At 36.3% G+C, this 22,744-nt stretch overlaps 1 protein-coding gene across 1 annotated transcript in view; it reads right to left on the reverse strand.

The window, feature by feature from the left end:
• The window catches only part of LOC106872178 (basic phospholipase A2 Cc2-PLA2-like), a 48,012-nt gene that overhangs the window by 18,542 nt on the left and 6,726 nt on the right, over positions 1-22,744 (reverse strand). The window contains exons 3-4 of the mRNA XM_089347893.1: positions 13,887-14,031; positions 4,847-4,962 (exon numbers count right to left, since the gene is read on the reverse strand). Of these exons, the coding sequence (XP_089204019.1) occupies positions 4,847-4,962; positions 13,887-14,031 (261 nt within the window). The remainder of the gene's footprint in view (positions 1-4,846; positions 4,963-13,886; positions 14,032-22,744) is intronic.

The raw sequence follows: 22,744 nt of genomic DNA on the forward strand, positions 1-22,744 counted from the left end.
TCTTGTATGACACGTGTACCGTCATGTTTATATAGCCATTAGTTTTACTCACTAAAATTCGCAAGTAAGTTTTCGATTTTACTGTTATAGGTGCAACCATGGTTATATGGTTAAGAAATTAGCTTAGCATCGTCGTGGTCTAAGGTTGATCTCAGGTTCGATTGCTTGGTGGTACTTTGGGTAAGAATCTTCTATTATAAAGTTAGGTCGATGAATAATATTGTGTATAATATTCGAGACAGAAATTGTGTAAGCTTGTTGTACATACATACATACATACATACATATATACATATGTGCCCTTCCTGAAATTACATGCGTACATACATGTGCCCTTACTGAAATTTTCCGAGAAAAGTAACTTTGGTTTTGAAGTACTCTTTCGAGGAGAGAGTATTCTCTACCAAAGTAAGTAAAAAAAAACCACCGGATACGGTATTAAAAGCTGTTAACTGTATTTACAACGGTGTGGTGAACCCATATTCTTGAAGATTAACGCCTGTCAATATGCTCTGGCTACGACTGTAAAACATTACATGTAACCAGGAAAGGTATGGCTCAAAAAGCGATTTTTCACTCCAAAAGTGAAATTTTGCCACAGTTATTTCCTTAAGTATTAAAGCATAAGTGATGTTACTGAAGTAGTTTGTGGTTGGTTAGGAAGTGTTGGAATTTGCCTTCGATACATGAAGGTGTGTCCTGGGTGCCATGTATTGCTAGTGCTGTGTACGAGGTAATCCCCAGAAATCCATGGTCGAGGCTAATTGTTACAGTGTATCAACTTACCCCAGGTATGTAACAACTTACCTCTTCTATTTCAGTTTAACACGCCATTCCTAGAAATTACAAAAGGAAGACTACAAGGGGGGATACCCCTCCTGATGTCATGGAAAGAGCCGCCAGAAAAGTTGTGGATGAAAATAAATCATTATGGGATGTTGCCGTAAAACGGCGCATAGTGGATGAAATAAACGAACGGAAATCCAAACCAAAGACGGCAACTGGTACAGAAAAAGCAACAAAGGGGAAGGGAAAGTCAACTAAAAGAGGTAAAGCAAAGGGAAGCAGCCTCGCAGCAAGCAAGTCGCCGATTGGAAATGCCTTGTCTGCTCAGATTGGTATTCCAACTCCCTTCCAGGTGAAGAATGGGTGCAATGCATGATCTGTAAAGACTGGGCACACACTGACTGTCCCGATGGACGACAGGACTTTCTGTGATCTTCGGTGAGAAGGACGATTCCGACTAGATGGCACATGTAACAATGGGGAAATTGGCTGATGAGGACTCTCAGTATCACAGTTAGGATATGAGGTGGTTCAAAAGCACAGTTAATTAATTAAAATAATACTTCCTAGATGCAAGAAGCAGGAGACGTATTCATTTTAAACTTGTTTGTTAACAGAATTCCGACTTATCGACAGTTGTAACAAAGTACCCCTGTAAGTGTCACAATGTGCCCCGCACTCGGGGAAAATTGTTACAGCTGACACCAACCCATTAATTAGAACCTGTCTAATTAATGTTATGTAATTTCTGTTTTTTTTCTGATGATAACAATAAATAGAGGTGTTTTACTAATTAAATCTGAAAAGAAACTTCAGCTGTGTTCATTTATGTGGGAACCAAGGGAAAAAAATGAAAACATGTAACAACTAGACCTAGTCTCCCCTAAACAAAACCGAAATAACAAAGGAAGTTTCATCATGGGTTTTTAAGACAAAGAAAAAGATAACTGGTTGACAGAAGACCATCAGCCATGTAATGATGCTTATTGCATGCAAACAAGCAAATTATCACTATACGTCTCACAAATTGAAAGTAAAGAAGGAAATAGAAATGATGTTTGGAGACAGCAAAAGAGGACACTTACTTGCAAACAGATTACCTCAGAAGAGAATAACCGAGAGAAGAAAACTAAACAAAAAATTTAACCGCAATCAGGCAGCAGTATACAGAGACATGAGAGGAGGAACAGTAAACATCACGGAAGCTCTTTCACGAGAAGACATAGACTCATTCTGGAGGGAAATCTGGAGTGAAGAGAAGGAATTTAGCTAAGATGCTCTGTGGCTGGAAGAAATTCGAAAAAGTTATTGCTCCTGTATTACATCCAAGACATACAACATTGATGGTGAAATTGTTACAACTGTGAACCAGAAACTACAGGATGGAAAAGCACCTGGAAGACTTGATTGCTGAATATTGGTACAAGAAGCAAACATTCTACCGACCAGATCTTATTAATCTGTACCAGCAAGCTCTCATTGAGAACAGTAGCATACCACTCTGGTTAGCCCTGGCAGAAACAAAATTGATCCCCAAATGCAGAACCACCACATGGCAAAAAACTACCGGCCAATTGCATGTCAGAACTTAATATATAAGATATATACAGCATGTTTAAACCTCTTCCTCCAGGACGATTGTGAAACCAATAACATCATTACAGCAGAACAAGCAGCTGGGAAGAAGGGAGTTTGGGGATGTGCCGAGCAATCGTTAATCAACAAAACTGTGATGTCAGAGGTACGAGAGCATCGGTGGAACCTAGTTTCAATGTGGCTAGACCACAAGAGAGCCTTTGACTCTCATGGAAGCTAGAAGCCCTTCGACTTGCTAAAGTTTCAGTGAGCATAGTCAAAGCCATAGCTGACCTAACTTCATCGTGGGCCTCTATCTTGAAATTAAATACAAAGAGTGACTGTATTATCCATATATATATATATATATATATATATATATATATATATATATATACACCACTGACTTCTTTCAGTTTCCGCTACCAAATCCACTAACAAGGCTTTGGTCGGCGTGAGGCTATAGTAGGAGACACTTGCCCAAGGAGCCATTCAGTAGGAATGAACCCGGAACTATGCGCGCGCGATTGCGAGCGCGCATGAACGTTCATAGCTGTATGTCTGTATATCTGGCGTTACGTGAATATCGGTATAATTGTGTCTGTAACTTCGCGGTGCGATAAATATAAATCCTTTTCTATTCTAGGCACAAGGCCCGAGATTGTGGGAGAGGGAACCAGTCACTTAGATCGACCCTAGTACGCAACTGGTACTTAATTTATCGACCCCGAAAAGATGAAAGGCAAAGTCGACCTCCGCAGAATTTGAACTCAGAACGTAAAGACAGACGGAATACGGCTAAACATTTCGCCCGGCGTGCTAACGTTTCTGCCAGCTGGCCGCCTTGCGATAAATATAATCGCTACTCGATCTTCCAGTCTTAGAATATGTAGTGGCATCGACATGAGTGACTAACACCCTTCAAAGCACTGCACCAGTACACGCAAGCGCGCGAGCACACACACTCATATACACGATGATATATATACATACACATATATATACACACACATTTACATATTTACCTGTGTATGTTTTGTGTTTGCATTTTGTTTGATACTACAACCGCTTAACAACTGCTGTTGCTTTATTTCCGTTCTACTTACTTCGCAGTTCACCAAAAGTGATAAACATAATAAGTACAGGCTTTAAAAGTTAAGTATTAGAGTGGATTTGTTCGACCAAAACCCTGCAAGGCTGCAGAAACAAGTATGGAAGTTAAAAAAACAAGTCATATTAATGAAATATAAGCTACTTTTGAGCAATATCTTATTTTATCTTATTTTATCCTATATAGCATTAGTGGTTAGGGCAGCGGACTCGCGGTCATAGGTTCGCGGTTTCGATTCCCAGACCGGGCGTTGTGAGTGTTTATTGAGCGAAAACACCTAAAGCTCCACAAGGCTCCCGCAGGGGATGGTGGTGAACCCTGCCGTACTCTTTCACTACAAATTTCTCTCACTCTTACTTCCTGTTTTTGTTGTGCCTGTAATTCAAAGGGTCAGCCTTGTCACACTCTGTGTCACGCTGAATATCCCCGAGAACTACCTTAATGGTACACGTGTCTGTGGAGTGCTCAGCCACTTGCACGTTAATTTCACGAGCAGGCTGTTCCGTTGATCGGATCAACTGGAACCCTCGACGTCGTAAGCGACGGAGTGCCAACAAACAACAAAAACTTGTTAGATATTTGCATAGGCAAATGAATCCTATGTTGAAATTTTTCTGGAAATTACTAAAGAAAGCTAGGACTTAAATATCGAAATTACTCGGATCAGTCATGTTTCTGATTATGCCTCAGATCACTAACAACAAAATTTCCTACTCATATTCTCAACCTCATCTCTTATCTTTTACTTGTTTCAGCCATTAGACTACAGCCATGCTGGGGCACTGCCTTGAAGAATTCTTAGTTGAATGAATCGACCCCCAGTACTTATTTTTTGTTAAGGCTGGTACTTAGTGTATCGGTGAATTATGGGGGCGTAAACACACAAATACAGGTTTTCAAGCCGTACTGGGGGATAAAAACATACACGCACACACACACACACATACGCATACACACACGCATACACACACAACGGGTTTCTTCCAGTTTTCCACTACTAAATCCACTCACAAGGCTTTGGTCGGTCCAAGGCTATAGTAGCTTCTACATTTTCCCAAAGTACCACACAGTGGGACTGAACCCAGAACCGTGTGGTTGTGAAGCAAGCTTCATACCGCACAGCCACGCCTGCGCCTTGGCGATAATATACTTTAATATCATGTTTTTAAATAAATAACTATTGTACTTGCTTGATTTATTATTTCCAAGAAAGATCAAGTAAGACCCTTTAGTTCAGGAGGTGCCTCCAACCCCTACCCTCACCCCACCCACTTATGAGTCCACGACACCCACATGAACGCGTTACTGCTAAGACTGAGAACTTTTGATTTGGACGTTTAAATCTATTAAAAGGACAAATAATGCACTACTTACCACAATTTATGTTTTTTCCGTCATAATGCCAGTCATATTTCAGTCTCCCCATTCTTGATAATAAGCAATCGGTCTTACGAACTTTTGCATAGCAGTAATTATATTGTTGACAGCATCTGAGAGCCAAATAAATAAATATAAATAAATTTAATATTCAGTGCTAACTAAAATAACTTCCTTCCACTTTATTTAAATCAATATGTATATGTATGTATATATATATATATATATATATATATATATATATATATATATATATATATATATATATATATATATATATATATATATATATATATATATATATTAAATATATATATATATATATATATATATAAGATGTTGAAAATATTAACGAAAAATGTATATATCAGGTTGAGTAAAAAGTAAGCAATGTTTTGAATCATGAAGAATTTGTACCGGATTTTTGCAGAGGTTTGAATTTTTTTAACATTTTGTTTTTGCAATTCTCTGATAATACAGACAGACTTGCCCAAATTCATCAATAAATTAACATGGAACGGTTCATGTAATTCCATACAGAGTAGTGTTTCTTCTCTCTCGTTGGCTGTTCTTGATCGGAATTCATGAGCACTTTCAAGTCTCTTTTTGTTAACTCCTTTTTCACTAGCAGCATACTGTAACAGATCTTGTTTGCTGTTTACAAAATATTATGCCATGTTTCTTTCTTCATTGTTGATGCACTCCTGTACGCTAATCAGCCCACGCCCACCTTTACTTCTCTTCATGTAGAGCCTGATAACATTTGCCTTAGGGTGGAGGGCACCATGAATTGTCATTGTCTTTCGGGTAGTGCGATCGAGTTGGTCAATCTCCGCTTGTGTTTATTTCAGGATGGGTGCACAATAGCGAACTACAGCAAGAGCCCATATGTTGATGACAGTCATAAGGTTTCTTAAGTTTAGGTTTGATTTCAAGAGAAGTTTGAGTCGCTTGAAATATGCGTTGGTGAACTTGTCTTTCATTTCTTTGTATAAGATATTGTCCAGATCCAAAATCCCAAGGCACTTGTGTCCATCATCATCTGGGTCTTCCATTCTCTCCCCGTTTAGCAATTCTTTGCCCCTACAAGTTGTTCTTTTCCCTCGCTCCAAAGTAAGTACCGCACACTTCGAGATATTGCATTCCATCCCTATATGTTTGCTGCACATTTGCACAGTCTCAACCGGCCTCTCCATTTCAGGCTCAGTTTTAAATCATCCATAAAGAGAAAGTGGTTGAGAAGAGGTCCATTCTTTCTCAGCTCATAATGCACGTTGATTTTGCGTAAGACTTCAAAAAGTGGGATCAAAGCTATAACAAATGACAGAGATGAACAACAGTCTCCTTGGAAGATACCTCTTTTGATTATTACCGCGGTTAAGGGCTGGTTGTTACAGGAAAGACGCGTTTTCCAACTAGGCATGCTGTTCTTAATCAGTGCACACGCGTTCTCAGCTATTCCACACATATCGAATGTTTCCAAAATCCACGAATGCGTGAACATGACGTAAGCCTTTATGAAGTCTATCCAGGCCATGTATAAGTTTATTTGGTGCCGTTAACAGTTCTTCATTATAACCTTGTCGCAAGGTGGTCCTCGGTGCCCTTGGATCCTTTTCGGCATCCCATTTGTTCTACTGGCAGTAGATTGTTTCCCGCAAGGAACGTATATATTTGCCATGCGAGGGTACCTGTTAAAACTTTCCATAGGAGGTTAAGACAAACAACGTGTTGGTAATTGCCAACCTCATTGCCCTTTGACCGATTTTTCATTAACAATGTCGTTTTTCCCTCTGCCATCCACTACGGAACTGTACTGCTCTGTAGGCAATTGTCGAATTGCAATGCAATTCTCTTGTGTATTGACCTAAACCACTTGAGCCAGTAGCCTTGAATTCCGTCTGGTCCTGCCGCTTTCCAGTTTGGCAGTTTTGATATCTCTACAGACATCTTCCGTTGTCATGCGCACATGATCTTGTCGTAGAGCCTCCGTATGATGGAGTTCAGATCTCACGGAATGAATCCACTCAGCACTGTGGCTGTGCGAAACTTCTGGCTCCCAGATGTTATTCCAAAATTGGCGTGTATTATCTTGTTTTCCCTCCAAAGCCCTAAAAAACTGGTCTCTAGTTATTTGAGAATAACCTGTTTTGCTGGAACTGCGATATGCGATCAGTGTAGCGCTTCACCTTTAATGTTTTAGCCTGCACACGTTGTTTTAGGGTTTCGATGACAATTTTGAACCCGTTCTTTTTTTTATTTGGTACTTCGCATCAAGATATGCCCTTGCATTTTCTCTTCCATTTTCCATTGCTCTTTGGACCACTCTTCTATGCTACTAAGATCTTTACGCAAAGTTAGAATATTGCCTTCAGTTCTCCGCTTCTATCATGGCTCCTTCTGTCTACTTTTCTCTCTTTCTTTCCACTCAGTTTATCTACTAAAATTGAAGTGGATCTGAACAAGTCTCTTGTTTCCGTTAGATCTTTTGTTAGAATGTATTTCAGAATCTCATCAACTGTTTGGGTCGCGCATTTCACATTGTTACGGTCAAAGCTTCTCACATTCATCGGCTTGGTCTCTCTTCTTGTAATTATTATATTCTCGAGTCTTTTTCTGTGGTTTCTCTGTTCCTCACTCATGTCCTTTCTTATTTCAAGGTTTTCTACATTATATTGATTGGCCGGCCTCTCCACAAACAACTTCGCCTTGGCTATGCATTCGCTGATCTTCACTGACGTTATTCTCTTCAAGATTCTCACCACTACAAAGGCTTTTCAGACTTTTACTAATTGTCTGAATCTAGGCCTCATTTCGAAAGTCTCTATTCGGAATTATTTTTATCTGATTCATAAGTCAATTTTCAATAATCTGAAGCATACCCAGCTGGTTCCAAAGTTCTAATGATCTTTTTTTCCGACAGCTTTACATTTACCATTGTTCTTGTCTAGCAAGGCTTGTTCATGACACGTGACCGCCGTCTGGTTCATATCAACAGTCATGACTACCCGTCTGATAAGTATACACCATGTACAATGCATGACAACCATATTATTATTATTATTATTATTATTATTATTATTATTATTATTATTATTATTATTATTATCATTATTATCATTATCATTATTATCATTATTATTATTATTATTATTATTATTATTATTATTATTATTATTATTATTATTATTATTATTATTATTATTATTATTATTATTATTATTATTATTATTATTATTATTATTATTATTATTATTATTATTATTATTATTATTATTATTATTATTATTATTATTAAGGGTAGTGAGATGGCAGAATTGTTAGCACGCTGGACAAAATGCTAAGCGGTATTTCGCCCGTCGCTACGTTCTGAGTTCAAATTCCGCCGAGGTCGACTTTACCTTTCATCCTTTCGGGGTCGATAATTTAAGTACCAGTTGTGTATTGGGGTCGATATAATCGATTATTCCCCTCTCCTAAGTTTCAGGCCTTGTGCCTATAATACAAAAGATAATTATTTATTCCTAAGGTGTCGAGCTGGCAGAATCCTTAGCACACCGAGTGAAATGCTTGGTGGTATTTCGGCTGCAGCTACTTTCTGAGTTCAAATTCCGTCGAGGTCGACTTTGTTTTTCAACCTTTCGGGGTCGGTAAATTAAGTACCAGTTGCGTACTAGGGTCGATGTAATCGACTAATCCCCTCCCCCCAAAAAAATTTCAGTTCTTGTACCTATAGTAGAAAGGATTATTATTATTAATTTTGTTGTTGTTTTTGCTTCCACCGCTGCTGTTGCTGTTGCTGCTGCTGCCGCTGTTTTGTTGTTGTAATATACATTTGTGTCACTACCATGTAGGAATATATTCAAAACACTATTGTAAAGAATTTCAGATTATTATGCCTCGAGGAAGCAAGAGAATTTAAGGAAATTTACAGTCGGTTTTCGTTGAACTCGTTACACTTAGAATTGTGTCCTTTTTTTGTTCCTCACTCTCTTTCCCTTTCTTTCTTTCTTTCTCCCTCACTCTCTGTCTATCTCTTTTTCTCGTATTTTATGTCACTTTCTGTCTTTATCTTTCTCTCTCTCTCTCTTTCTTCTTCGTTCTCTATATCTCCTGTGACAATGATATATATATATATATATATACATACATACATATATATATATATATATATATATATATATATATATATATATATATATGTATATATATATATATATGCGAGTAAAGATAAATACAAAAAAGGTGGGTTTTTTGTATGATTGTGTATAGAGGAATATATTATTTTGTTTAAAAGAGTTCCAACACTGTCTGTTTTTTATGTTTTATTTATATTCCTGCAGAACCAATGTGGGGTATAGAATATGGAATATACAATATATAATATAATATACAATATATAATATAAAATAAAATAAAATAAAAATGGATGGCACCATGAAAGAAAGTATTGAATGTAGATGAAATATTGAGTGTTCAATATAAAGGATCAAATATATAAATACATAAATATAAATATATAAAGGCGACTCGAGTTTCAGGGCTATTTCCCTTCGTCATGGCCGGTATGACAGACTTTAACAGACTGTAATAAGTTGGCTGGTTTTCTGTCTTTTATACCAATTCCTTTGGACGGCAGCAGTAGGTGTTTGGCTATTTTTAGAATTGATGTCAAATCTATTTTTAGAAATGATGATATTTTAATTTATTGTTTTGTGTGGGTTGTAGGGATAAGATTTTTAAACCCCAGTAGGTGTTTGGCTGTTCTTAGAAATGATGCCAAATCTATTTATAGAAATGATGATATCTGAGAGATTTTGTGTGTTTTGGTTACAGGGATAAGATTTTTAAACCCCAAGTAAGATGGATTTAATCATTGTTTGTTAAGAGTGGGTTTGAATTTCTTAATAAAGTCCTTTTCTTTGCATTTTCTTTCAATTTCATTCCGGTTGTAAAGTTTATGGAATGGAAATATAATAAAAGTTTGATGACCACATGTTGCTAGATGGTTACTCAGTGGTATTTGGCGGACTTCTGGGTTTTTAATCTGTTGTCGATGTACCCGTGAGCGTTCCGATAGTGCATTACCTGTCTGGCCAACGTACAGTTCTTCACAATTAGGGCATTTGATGCAGTAGATTAGATTTCTACGTTTGCAGTTCATGTTCGCATTGGTGAATATTTTCCCTGTTTTTGTGTTCATATATGGGCCGGTATGGATTGATCGGCATGTGCCGCATCGGCTATCATTGCATTTGGATACAGTGAATGTTTGATTTTTGTTGCTGAGGTCAAACCTTGCTTTTGTTAATAGTTTTTTCAAGTTTTTAGGTTGTCTCTTACTGAGAGTTATATTTTGATCTGTAATGATATTTCTCAATTCCTTACTTTGTGCAAGGATCGGTAAGTTCGCTTTGGCGATATTAAAGATGTTCTGGTGGCATGGATTTTGTGTCACTATAAATGGAATGATCTTTTCCTGTTTGTCTTTTCTTTGCGGTGTCCTCAGTTGTTGTATGGGTATTTTCGAAGCCCGCTGAATACCATTTTCTATGAGTCGTGATGGGTATTTTTGCTTCAGCAGAAATTCTTTCAGTTCCATCAGGTGTTGATTTCTGGTCTCTATATCCTCTACAATAGTACATATTCTCCTGGCTAGGCAGTATGGTATGTTGCGTTTTGTATGGGGTGGATGGCACGATTTAAAGTTCAAGTATTGGTGTGTGTCTGTGTGTTTGTAATATATATCTGTGGTAATGGCGGTGTTCTTTTTAATTACCATTATATCTAGAAATGGTAATTTGCTACTGTTCATCTCCTTTGTAAATTGGATGGATGGGTGTAGGTTGTTCAGGAGGGTGTTAACTTCTTCCACAATGCTTTGAGGTTTGGTCCAAATTATGAAGCAATCGTCCAGGTATCTCTTCCATGCTTTTTCTATAAGCTTCCTAAATTCGGTGTTATATCTTTCCTCTATTTCCTGGTAGAGTTTTTGTTCCAAGTAACCCATCACCGAATTCGCATAAACGGAGGCAAACCTCGTCCCCATAGCCGTGCCTTTAATTTGGATATAGTTCTTACCATTGAAGAAGAACGTATTATTTTCCAGGATAAGTCTCACTGATTCTAATATAAATGTCACCGTGTACCTGTTGGGAATTGCTTCTCTGTGTTTGTTTACCCAGTATTCAACCGCCTTTATTCCTCAATCATGTGGGATATTTGTGTATAGGCTTACTACATCGAAGCTCAGTAGGATTGAATTTGTTTCAGTGGTTTTGGGAAGATGGGATAAAAAGTCGATGTCATCCCGAATGAAACTGGGTATGTATGTACAAAGTGGCTTCAAAAGAATGTCGATGAAATTGCTTAGACGGTGAGTAGGGCATACTGGGCCAGCTATAATTGGTCTAAGTTTTAAATCTTTTGGATGTAGCACTTTTATGTATTCACTTCCTTGTTCCTTTACTCCCTGTTGAATATCTTCTGACTTATGTATTTTGGGTGGTTCGAAGTTGGTGATATAGTCTCTTTCATTGTCAGTGAGTGAGTTGTAGTGTTTAGAAACTAGGTGGTTGATCTTCTTCATAATGTGGTGGTCTATGTTCGAGGGTATTTCACAATAGAAGGTTGTGTCATTTAGTTGTTCCTCAACTAAATCCTCGTAGTATTCCACATCCATGATGACGATTGCATCCCCTTTATCTGCTTGTTTAATTATTATTGTTTCATCGTTTTGTATGCGTTTAAGTGCAGATATCTCTGATTTGTTAATGTTCGGCCTAATTTTGGTATTTTGTTTTAGGGGGAAGTTTGATAGGGTGTCAATATATTGGTCCAGGTAGATATTTCTGCCTTTTGGTGGGGTGAAATTTGATTTATTCCTCACTAAAGAATCTTCGGTTTCATTATTATTTTTATTATTAATATTGGTGGTGAAGAATTCGACAAGTCGTAATTTGCGACAGAATTTCTGGATATCTTCCTTTAGTTCATGGTGGTTGACTGTTGGTGTAGGTGTAAATTTCAGGCCTTTTAACAGAAGTTGGGTTTCATCATTGTCAAGATCTCTTCTGGAAAGATTAATTATCTTAGGGTCTATGTGTCCAATTGTTTTGGGTATGTTACTTCTTGGAGTGTTTCTTTCTCCGGTGTTTGTTGTCCTGACATTAAAAAATGAATTTTTTTCTGTTTGTGGTTACTATTTTTGTTGGTGTTGATTTGAAGTTTGTGTTTTCGTTGTGTTATTTTACCTGGTGTTGTTATGTTTGGCTTCCTATTTTCAGAATTAAATATCTTCTTTTTCAATTTGTAAGTATTGGTTTTAGTGATCTGAGAGGATGGTCTGGTATTGTTTCTGGTTCTAGGCCGGTTTTTTTCCCCGTTTTTTGTAGGTAATCTTTGTTGAGGTTTTGAAAATGATCTGGTGTTCCTACGTCTATATATATATATATATATATATATATATATATAAAGAGAGAGAGACAGAGACAGTGACAGACAGACAGACAGACAGACAGACAAACTGACAGAAATACAGACTGACAGACAGACAGACAGACCGACAGACAGTGAGAGAGTGAGAGAGATCACTTAATAGCCTGAACATATCATATATCATCCGATGGTGTAGTTTGAATGCGTAGAATATGAGAAAAATTATTTAATTTACAAAATGCATAGAATTGTGTCAAATTCACCAGCCAAAGTAGCGTACTCATGTCCATCCAGTTGCAAGTGCCTCATAAATATACAATCCGCTGGGACGAAGTATCGCTCACAGAATACCTCGGGAGTAATTAGACCGAGTCTATGGGGAAATATTAAATAGCAATCACTCACACAAAACACACTCCATATTCAGAAACGAGACAAATTTTAACTTTTTATTGCATATTAATACATCGCGAGCTGGAGTTCGAGAGAAAAGGTAATCAATGATGGGGTTTGGTCGAAACCGCAACACCATTACAACAAGAGATAACAAATTCATTTTCCTTATGTGATCGGGAAATAAAACACACAAAGAAAATGAATAGTGTAGCCTCAATAAAACACGCGTGCTGATAGAAGATTTCAGATCTGAGAGAAAGCATAACTTTAAAACCATTTCTTCTTCTAATTACAGATGGTTATAGATCCCGACTTGTGACGTGATCAATACGTTCTTTTGAAATACGTGGATATTGTAACGATACAGTTGTTATTCGCTTGCCCTTTATTGGCTGCGAGCAGACATTTTAACAAAGATTTTACATTCATGATTGTTCTGTCTTTTGTGCATTAAGGGCCATATTATCCATCATGTGCTTTCATTTTAAAATAGCAGTGTGTTTTATAGAAAATCTGACTGCAAACTCAACTAAGAAGTATTATTTGACGGTTTGAACTTTACATAGGAAGAGCTGTATTTGTATGTAAGCGTGTGTGCATGTGTGCGAGTGTATCTATGTGCATGCGAGTATGTATGTATGTATGTATGTATGAGTGCATACGTACGTACATGTCTACATGTACGATTCTCTGGCTGCCTGCTCTCAGTTGTTGCAGCTTTTTATGGTTTTAATATGTGGTATAAAAGCGCACGTCTTACTGGGTAGAGCATTAGACTTAAAATAACGAGGGAATTGGTTTGATTCCAGGACGCATCAATGCGTTGTGTCCTTGAGCGAGACACTTCCTTTCAGGTTGCTCTAGTCTACTCAGCGAAAATGAATAATAGCTGAATGTTGGTGCAGCCTTCTCTAGCTCTCTCTTCCTTTCTGCAAGTGACACGTGTAACAGTGGAATATGTACTTTCTTTGCTCAGGTCAACACTTATCAAGCATTGTCATGACCAAAAGAATTCGAGCTATGAACATTCCGTCTTTTGCAGTGATGTAGATCTACATTTGCGTTCTTTCCTACCTTAAGCCAGAACAGAATTTGTGAGAGATTTAGCAGAAATTTCTAACAAGTTGAGTGACCTTATAAATGCACCTTTCAGTGGTGTACCGACAATGACACAAGAAACAAGTCTCTCAAATAAATTACGTACCTGTCAATAGAATCAACTGGAATGCCAAAGCCACCATATCCTCTTACACAATATAAACCGTAAACATTAAATTCAATGTCATCTTTCCCAGTAAGAATCTTGATCATTGTACCTAAATCGGAAATTATATCAGTCGCAGGATGGCCTGATAATTTGAAAAGAGAAAGAAAAGGTGTATTAATGTATTACATACTTTTATAAGTAGTGAGTTGTATTTGTGTGTGTATGTGTGCGTGCTTATATATATATGTATATATATATATAATTGTGAAATTTTTTCGCCATGAACGGTTTGTGTTTTTAAACGGAGTGTATTTTTTCTGATGTTATATCTGTTCCTGAATGATGTGTAAAGAAATTTTGATTTAAGCATCTTAATGAATTCTTTATACTGAAATATATATTGAAGAAGATAAATATGTTCTTTTGAATTTATACGTTTTTGCGTCGTAACTCCTTTATTATTATTAATATTACCAAAAGGATCGATTCTTGAAGAGTCTGCATATCTTCACTGTCGTTTTTTTCTGCTATTTAGGTGATGATTTTTTAAGTTAGCTTACCAATTATTTTTGTTGGTAGTTAATTTATAATATATTGTTATATATATATATATATATATATATATATATATATGTATGTATATGTATGTATGTATGTATGTATATATACAAAAATAAGAGGAATGACCAGCAAAAGTGGACTCTTATATGCTAGAAATAGATGCCGAATCATCTAACCACGAAAAAAATAAATGTTCTCAGTAAAAATTCAGCGACACAACAGACTGTAAAAGGGCAAGATAAATGAAAAAATAGTAAATAAAAAACGATCTATTTCTATTTCTAGCATATAGGAGTCCACTTTTGCTGGTCATTCCTCTTATTTTTGTATGTAATATAATTTTAATCTTCGGATTTTTTTAATATGCTAGACCACTGATTTTAATTGATTAATATCAATTTCTACCCTCATTAATAAATTTTATATATGTATATATATATATATATATATATATATATATATATATATATATATATATATATATACGTATATGTGCGTGTGTTTGTGCATGTGAGTGTATATGTATGCATATGCGTGTGTTTATGTGTACATGTACGATTCTCGGCTGCTCGCTCTCCATTGTTGTATCTCTTTAAGAAGTACAATCACCAAAGATTTGACTGAAGATCTCATCAACGAATTCAATGGACAACTGTGGTAAGTAGCTTGCTTACCAACCACATAGTTCTGGGTTCAGTCCCACTGCGTGGCACCTTGGGCAAGTGTCTTCTACTATAGCCTCGGGCCGACCAAAGCCTTGTGAGTGGATTTGGTAGACGGAAACTGAAAGAAGCCTGTCGTATATATGTATATATATATATATATGTATGTGTGTGTATATGTTTGTGTGTCTGTGTTTGTCCGCCCAGCTTCGCTTGACGACCGATGCTGGTGAGTTTGTGTCCCCGTAACTTGGCGGTTCGGCAAAAAGAGACCGATATAATAAGTACTAGGCTTACAAAGAATAAGTCCTGGGGTCGAGTTGCTCGACTAAAGGCGGTGCCCCAGCATGGCCGCAGTCAAATGGCTGAAACAAGTAAAAGAGTATATATAAAGACAGACAGACAGACAGACAGACAGATAGATAGATAGATAGATAGATAGATAGATAGATAGATAGATAGATAGATACTACTTAAGGACGTACGTACATACATACATTCATATATTGAGATACCGATATGTGTGTGTGTGTGTGTGTGTGTGTGTGTGTGTGTGTGTGTGTGTGTGTGTGTGTGCGTGTGTGTGTGTGTGTGTTATATACCATATACACATACATGTACGTTCATACATTTATCAGAATCAGAAATCATTATGATTATGATCAATATTATTTATTGTTGTTGTTGTTGTTACTACTACTATTACTATTACTTCTACTGAATGTTGCCGTGAATGGACGCTACACTTTTCACTTTAGACAATTCTCAGTTCTACAAGATTACTTATTGCTTGCTGATTCCTTATTGGCAAAATTTCAAGTTTTCCCTGCCCCTTTTTAAATTTGGAGTTTTAGCATAAGAATTAAGGAAAGCTTTTTTGATATATATCAGCAGAGTGTTTTTTTTTTTTATTTAACTTTGTTCCTTTTAAAACATCTATCAAAATGCTATTTACTTTGTTTTCCGTATTCCAAAATATCCACATCAGTTGTAATTAGAAGAGATACTTGTCCTAATGGTAGATACAGTTTCAATGCGTAGGAGTAAAATCCACTTTGGACACTTCTGTTCAGAAAGAAATGAAAACAAATGAGTTAACAACCTACAGCAACAGCAGAGGCAGCGACATTTGCCGGTTCTTGAATTGAATCCAATAGTAAGGAAAACCATGAGTGTTGTCAGTTGCTGCAGCTATAGTACTAGTGGTCGCCATTCTGAGAATGGCCTGAACAGAAAATAGAAACACAGAATCATTCCACCCTCAACATTACCAACACCACAAACTGATGAAGTGGACTTCGAAAAACTGATGGCTCTATACCACTTTGCACAGAGCCAGTTAGAAGTTCCTAAAAGGTTCTCCACGGCAGTGATGAAGTAGACACAGAGTTCAGAGTAAAATGGAAAGAGAATGAAAATAGAATAGATCCAGACCTGAATCAAGAGTTGCTGGAAGCCCTCTATTGAATGACTCTGGTTACAAGCAGCGAATAAATATATACAGCCTGATGGAACAACTGGTGAACTAAAACAGTTTTAATAAAATACAGTGTTGATACTTTTCTTTTAGTATTTCATAATGTTGCTGTAACTTCTATTATAAGGTTTAATTCTGCCGTGCACTTAGATGTATTCTTTCTTGATTGTGAATAGGCTGCCAGAGACAATGCCGTGAATAGGTTCTACCTGATCTCCACATTATGCAGTTGATTCATGTATTATATAGTCTTCACTACATGCTTTCGGCGGTTTCTGGTGGAGGAGCATCGATACTGTACCTCAGTTAAGTATTCTGAAGTCATAGTTTTAAGACCTCACTTTTCTCACACTGTTGCTAATTGTCATTACCTACTTTCACTCTCTTTCTCTATCTGTTTCAGGCATTGACCATCGCTTTCCCATGGCATTCGGTAACCCCACTTATATCCTAGATTTTAGCCTTTTCAAAATTTCAGTAGTTGGTTTTCCTTTTTCTTCAAACCAGCTGTCATTTCAGCATCTGTTTATTATTATTTGCTTTCTTCAAGACAGACAACAGCTCTTCAAGACAGACAGTAGCTCTTCTGGGTTTTTTCTTTTTCTTTTTTTTTTCTTCTTATTATTTTGTTCATATTCTGTAGTTATTTAGTTATTTGTATTAATTTTCCATTATCCATTACTAGTTATTTCTGCTGTCCTACAGTGTATTATAATTTTCCAGATGGCTACATAAGAATTTAATCTCTTCGTATTCGTGATAAATATAATCTTTCTATATCAGTTTACGCTAAATGAAGTCATTACATTTTTTTTAATGTCTATTCCTGCTACTTTGTTTGCCATCCAATTGAAAATATAATAACTATAACTTATTAATGGGACAGCAAGTGTATTGATGTCTAGTTCCATATTTAACTATTAATCTAGTGGGTCTATGAGATTTATTCTTAATATGTTATATGTTGTAAACAGTCTAGTATATTAATTCCTAAGTACTTGGGCGTCTGTATTTTTTCTGGTTCTATTATAACATTTTTATATATAGCATGGCGTTAATGGTTTTAATCAAATTTCCTCCTTTCGAAGTTGCTTTAGAGTATTTTTCTAATCTGAATCTCATATCAATCTGGTAGATACATGTTCTCTCCGTAGTAATATTTCTTGCTGTTTATCATATGCATCGTGCGACTTAAGGTCATCCGTACCCAAAACATGGTTCATTAAACTTACCATGGTATTAGTAGGTGTCTAGACTTGTTTAACATGTCGTTAAATGCGTTTTCTCTTGTAATATACCTCTTCTAATGGAAATGCGTTTAGTTTTCATTATTCCTTCTATTTTTATGAGTATCTGTACAATTGCTAAGACATGTTTCGTGCGTCCTCCTAATACTGGTATTACTCACCTCATGGCTAGTGTTTCCATATTGACAAAAGGCTTCTGGTAGTTAGTCTTTTCTATGCTCAGATTCTTCTTCCTCTTGCTGTCTCAGGTACGGCGGTATTATTGATCAGTTACTGATCTTCATATCAATACAATTCATTGCAGCGTCCCTTCTTTTTGTACAGATTTTCAGGATTGTTCAGATGCTATGTTCGCTATTTCGAACGCACTTCTTCGTGGTAATTCCCTTTCTAACCACATCCTTCTCCTAATTTTTTTCTCCTTTCTTTGCTGTTGGTGCTGCATTGATTTCTATAATTTTTAACAAATTCTTGGTAAAAATCGGTTTGGGTCACAGTCGAATCATTGACGTTCTTTTTATACTAACAAATTCTTTGTGAATTAGCGAGGATCTCTTGGTTCAATCGTTCTTTGATTTAGGGTCCCCCAAAGGGAATTTACCCGATTCTTTAAGCTGTCCTCACAGCTTTTCTGCGTTCGCGAACTCCTTTCTTTACTGTAGATTACCGACACATGCGACGCTTATAAGTTTGTTTACAAAATGTTCTCACAATCCCAAAAGCTATTATTTAGCATTAAAATAAGATCGAATCTACTACCAGAGGTCTCTTAGCCTATTGGTTAGAGCGCTTAGCCGGAATTTGAGAGGCGCAGTGTTCGATTCCTTGTGGAAGCTTACTGGCTACAATTTTCCGTCATGGATGCAGGAAAGTTGTCCTCATCCACACATTCCTTTATATATAAAGAAAACGTTAGATATGTTTCGACAAAAGATTGGTCTAGGCCATGTCTAACTTAATAGCACCACCTGATAAAATTATCTGTCAGAAGTGGGATATATATATATATGTCAGAAGTGGGATATATATATATATATATATATATATATATATATATGTAGTATTTGCCTCTTTCTCTTTTCAATTATGCCGTCTCATCATTAAGGACTGAGCGACCCTTTCTCTTATTTTGTTACTTTACTGATGCCACCATATTGTTTATTTCTTGTTTGAGTAAATCTGAAGAATTCCCTTCCAACAACGATTGCCTTATATCTTATTTAACTTAGTAATATTGATTTTGCATCTGTTTCAATTTGGTCTGATTTCTTTTTATTGTTTTGCCATTTTATCATAGAAATGTAATGTCGTTGGTTTATAGGAAGATTTTCTTTTTCATAATTCTTCATTTATTTATTAATAAATTGATATAGATTGTCCTGATCATAATTTCCACCATTAAAAATGTCTGTTCTGAAATCTTATATCTCCCTTAATTTATATTTTTGTTTGTATTGTTCTTGTTCGGTGTTTGTTACCAGTATTTTGTAGGAATTATACGATTTGATTTGATTTGGACATATTCTATTATTAGTCATTTTGTTTTACATGCCTTAGTTTTATATTTGCGGATTACTTTTCAATATTTTATGGCTTTTGTTGTTGTTTTGTTACGTTACTTGTGTCTTTTTTTTTTCAATTTCTGTTCCTTTTTTCTTTTATTTTGTGAATATATCTTTTTAAGTTATTCTGTTGGAGTCCAGCGATATATTTAGGTCTAGACATAAAAATATACTTTTCAGACATGTTGCTTTTTGAGATTGTACCTTTGATACTACTTATGTGAACTTTTACACTATCTCAAGAATCAAATGCTTCAGAAAGATATTTAACTTCATATTACAAATATCAAAATAAGCATGGAATTTTCGCTGGTACTGCCAGTGTTACTATTGTTGTTGTTGTTGATGCTGTTGCTGATGGTGTTGTTGTTGTTGAGAAATAAAATAGTTGTTGTTAAAAAATAAACAGCTAGACCTGTAGAGTTCCGAGCCAAATGTTTGCGCTAATTACATTCTCTCTCTCTCTCTCTCTCTCTCTCTCTCTCTCTCTCTCTCTCTCTCTCTCTCGCTCTCTCTCTCTCTCTCTCTCTCTCTCACTCACTTACTCTCGCCCCCCTCTCTCTCTGAGTTTAAAATATGTTCGATGATCGACTTTTCTTTTCATCCATCCAAGATCGATAAATAACGTGCACTTCAAATACTGCAATAGACGCAGTTGACTTATACCATTATCAAAATATATGGTTTTGTGCTAACTGTATAAATTATTGTTATTTACAGCTTCAATAAGAGTGATGGTTAGGAGGTTCAGTATCATTCCTTTAAATTCTGAGTTTTAAATCCATCAATGTCGACCTTGCTTTCTGCTGTTCTTCAGTCAATATAATATGTACCAGTCAAGTAGATTCGTTGTTCGAGAATCACCTCTTCAGCATTTACGGATTTATGCCTATGTAAGAAATTATTGTTAGGTAGATTTTGTTGAATGTCACAAAACTAAACCAAATACAAAACAGCCCCTGTTTGAATCATAATATTTGTTTCTGCTAATATTTATTAAATGCATTAGTATTACAGAAGACTAAAGGAGATAAAATATTATATATCTTCCCCATGGAGGAAAAGTGTTTTGTTCAGCGTGCTGACTAACGTTTCTGCCAGCTCACTGCCTTTATAATTATTTTCAACTACCGTTAGTAGGCCTGAAATTTTGAGAAGGGGCAAGTCGATTACATCAACCTCAGTGCTCACATGATACATATTCTATGGACCCCGAAAGGATGAAAAGTAAAGTTGACTTCGGCTGAATTTGCACCCAAAACGTAAAGAGACATAAGCATTTTGTCCTTTTGCCGAACGATTCTTCCAGCTTGTTACGTTAAGGAGGAGAATGAATTTTAGTTTGCAATTTATCTTCCGACTCATTTCGTTTTGTATTCAAATTCTACGTAATTCCACTTTACCGTTCATCTGTCATGGTTGATAAAATACAATATCAGACAAGTACCGGGGTTTGTAGTTTTAAATTATCCCCTACCTTCAAAACTGCTGGCCTTGTGCCTGAGTCAAAGCCCTTATTCATTTGTTTTGGGCGTGACTTACAGAAATACACTTGAAGTGGTAACAGTTTGAAATGTTCCCCATGATAATGATTGCTAACTCCCTCCATCACGGAAAGAAGAAATCAAATACGTTCGAATAACGACTATTGGAAATAATGGCTGAAAAAAAAACGTTCATATTTCTTTCCAGCTATTAGCTGCAACGCCATTAATAACTTATACATGAATAATAAGTGAGACCAAAAATTGCAAGTGATAATGAGGAGTATAAAATTATGGAAGCATGTGATAATAGAGATGGCAACAACAATAACGTCGATAGTAGTATTGCCAGTTACAACAACAAAAGTAGTAATAATATCAGTGGTAATGAGAAGGAAAATATCTAAGATATTTTTTCCAAGAAAACATTTCGATCACAAAATGCGGCCATAGTTTAACAGTAATTAAATAATTCTACCCACAAAGAATTACGCAACTAAATGGAAGACAATTATGTTCATATGCATAAGCCGTAAGAGGAAAGAAGACAAAAAAAATTCGATCAAAAGGCACTTTAGACGGAACATTGTTAAAGAACTCAAGCCACATTAAACACATGGGAAGGACAGTTTATTTTCGATTACGGAATAGAATTATCTACTCACAAGACCAAAGGACTGAAAATGCTCTGGTCGGTCTGGATATGCAAAACAATCATAACTACTGCTTCGTTCAGGAAGTAACTCGGTTTGTTTATATAGAAATAGCAGGTGACCAGTTGAGGTAAAACATTCATGCATGTTTTGGGATATCATAGATGTCAGCATCGACCAATGTGAGGACTGCCTTGGAATGAATCTCCATTTTGCTGCACCGAATACACAAAATATTGGGTTTTATCAGATGTTTTCCTGATAAAAGAGCTAGATACCGATAATTCTAGCTTAATACAAGTTGAATATTTATGGTTGGTGTTTTTAAAATGACGCGAGTATAGAAGTGTGTGTGTGATTATTTTAGTTCAAAGAATTCTAAATTTTTACGTTTGTGTATCTGTTTTTCAAGATACTTGATGTGAAATCTGGTGTTGAAACAAATATTAATATACTTGAGGATGATCATATTTTGCCAATTAAACACGCGCACTAAATGATTGGTCTTTACTCCAGCTTTATGATTATCATTGCGAGTTGGCAGAATCGTTAGCACGCTGGGTGAAACGCTCAGCGGTATTTCATCCGTCGCTACGTTCTGAGTTCAAATTCTGCCGAGGTTGACTTTGCCTTTCATCCTTTCTGGGTCGATAAATTAAGTACCAGTGAAACACTGGGGTTGATATAATCTACTAGTCACCTCCCCTCCAATTTCAGGCCTTGTGCCTTTAGTAGAAAGGGCTATTGCTTTGGTTTCTTTGTCAAAGCTCTTTCGTCACATCACGTGACCTTTTCGGTGACTCTTTATTCCACGTGTCTCCTCTTGTTTTTGATTAGTTCATTTTGTCTTTCTGTGTTATGTATCCCTATCTGCGCATGTGTTTGCGTCTGAATTTGTATGCGTGCACGTGTGTCTGTGTTTAGTATGAGTTTTGCGTGTATGTGTATGAGTTTGCTTACTACACTGTACCCGTGTCTTTTATTGTCATTCTATTTATTTATTTGATTATTCATTTGTTTGTTTTTCTTTCCCAGTCCAGCTTTAGTGAGTTGATGTGTGTCATGAATGTGCGTGTGTGATAATCGGTTTATATATTATGGTGTTTGTATCAGTGTCTCCTTTTTTTCTTCTCTCATTTTGTCTTTAGTCGTCGGGTTGCGTGGAGTGATGGGGTAGAGGGCTATTATTATTCCGCTCACATTTTCTGT

This window comes from Octopus bimaculoides, chromosome 2, assembly GCF_046866305.1.
Source record: "Octopus bimaculoides isolate indiv1 chromosome 2, ASM4686630v1, whole genome shotgun sequence".
In the NCBI taxonomy this organism is placed as follows: Eukaryota; Metazoa; Mollusca; class Cephalopoda; order Octopoda; family Octopodidae; genus Octopus; species Octopus bimaculoides.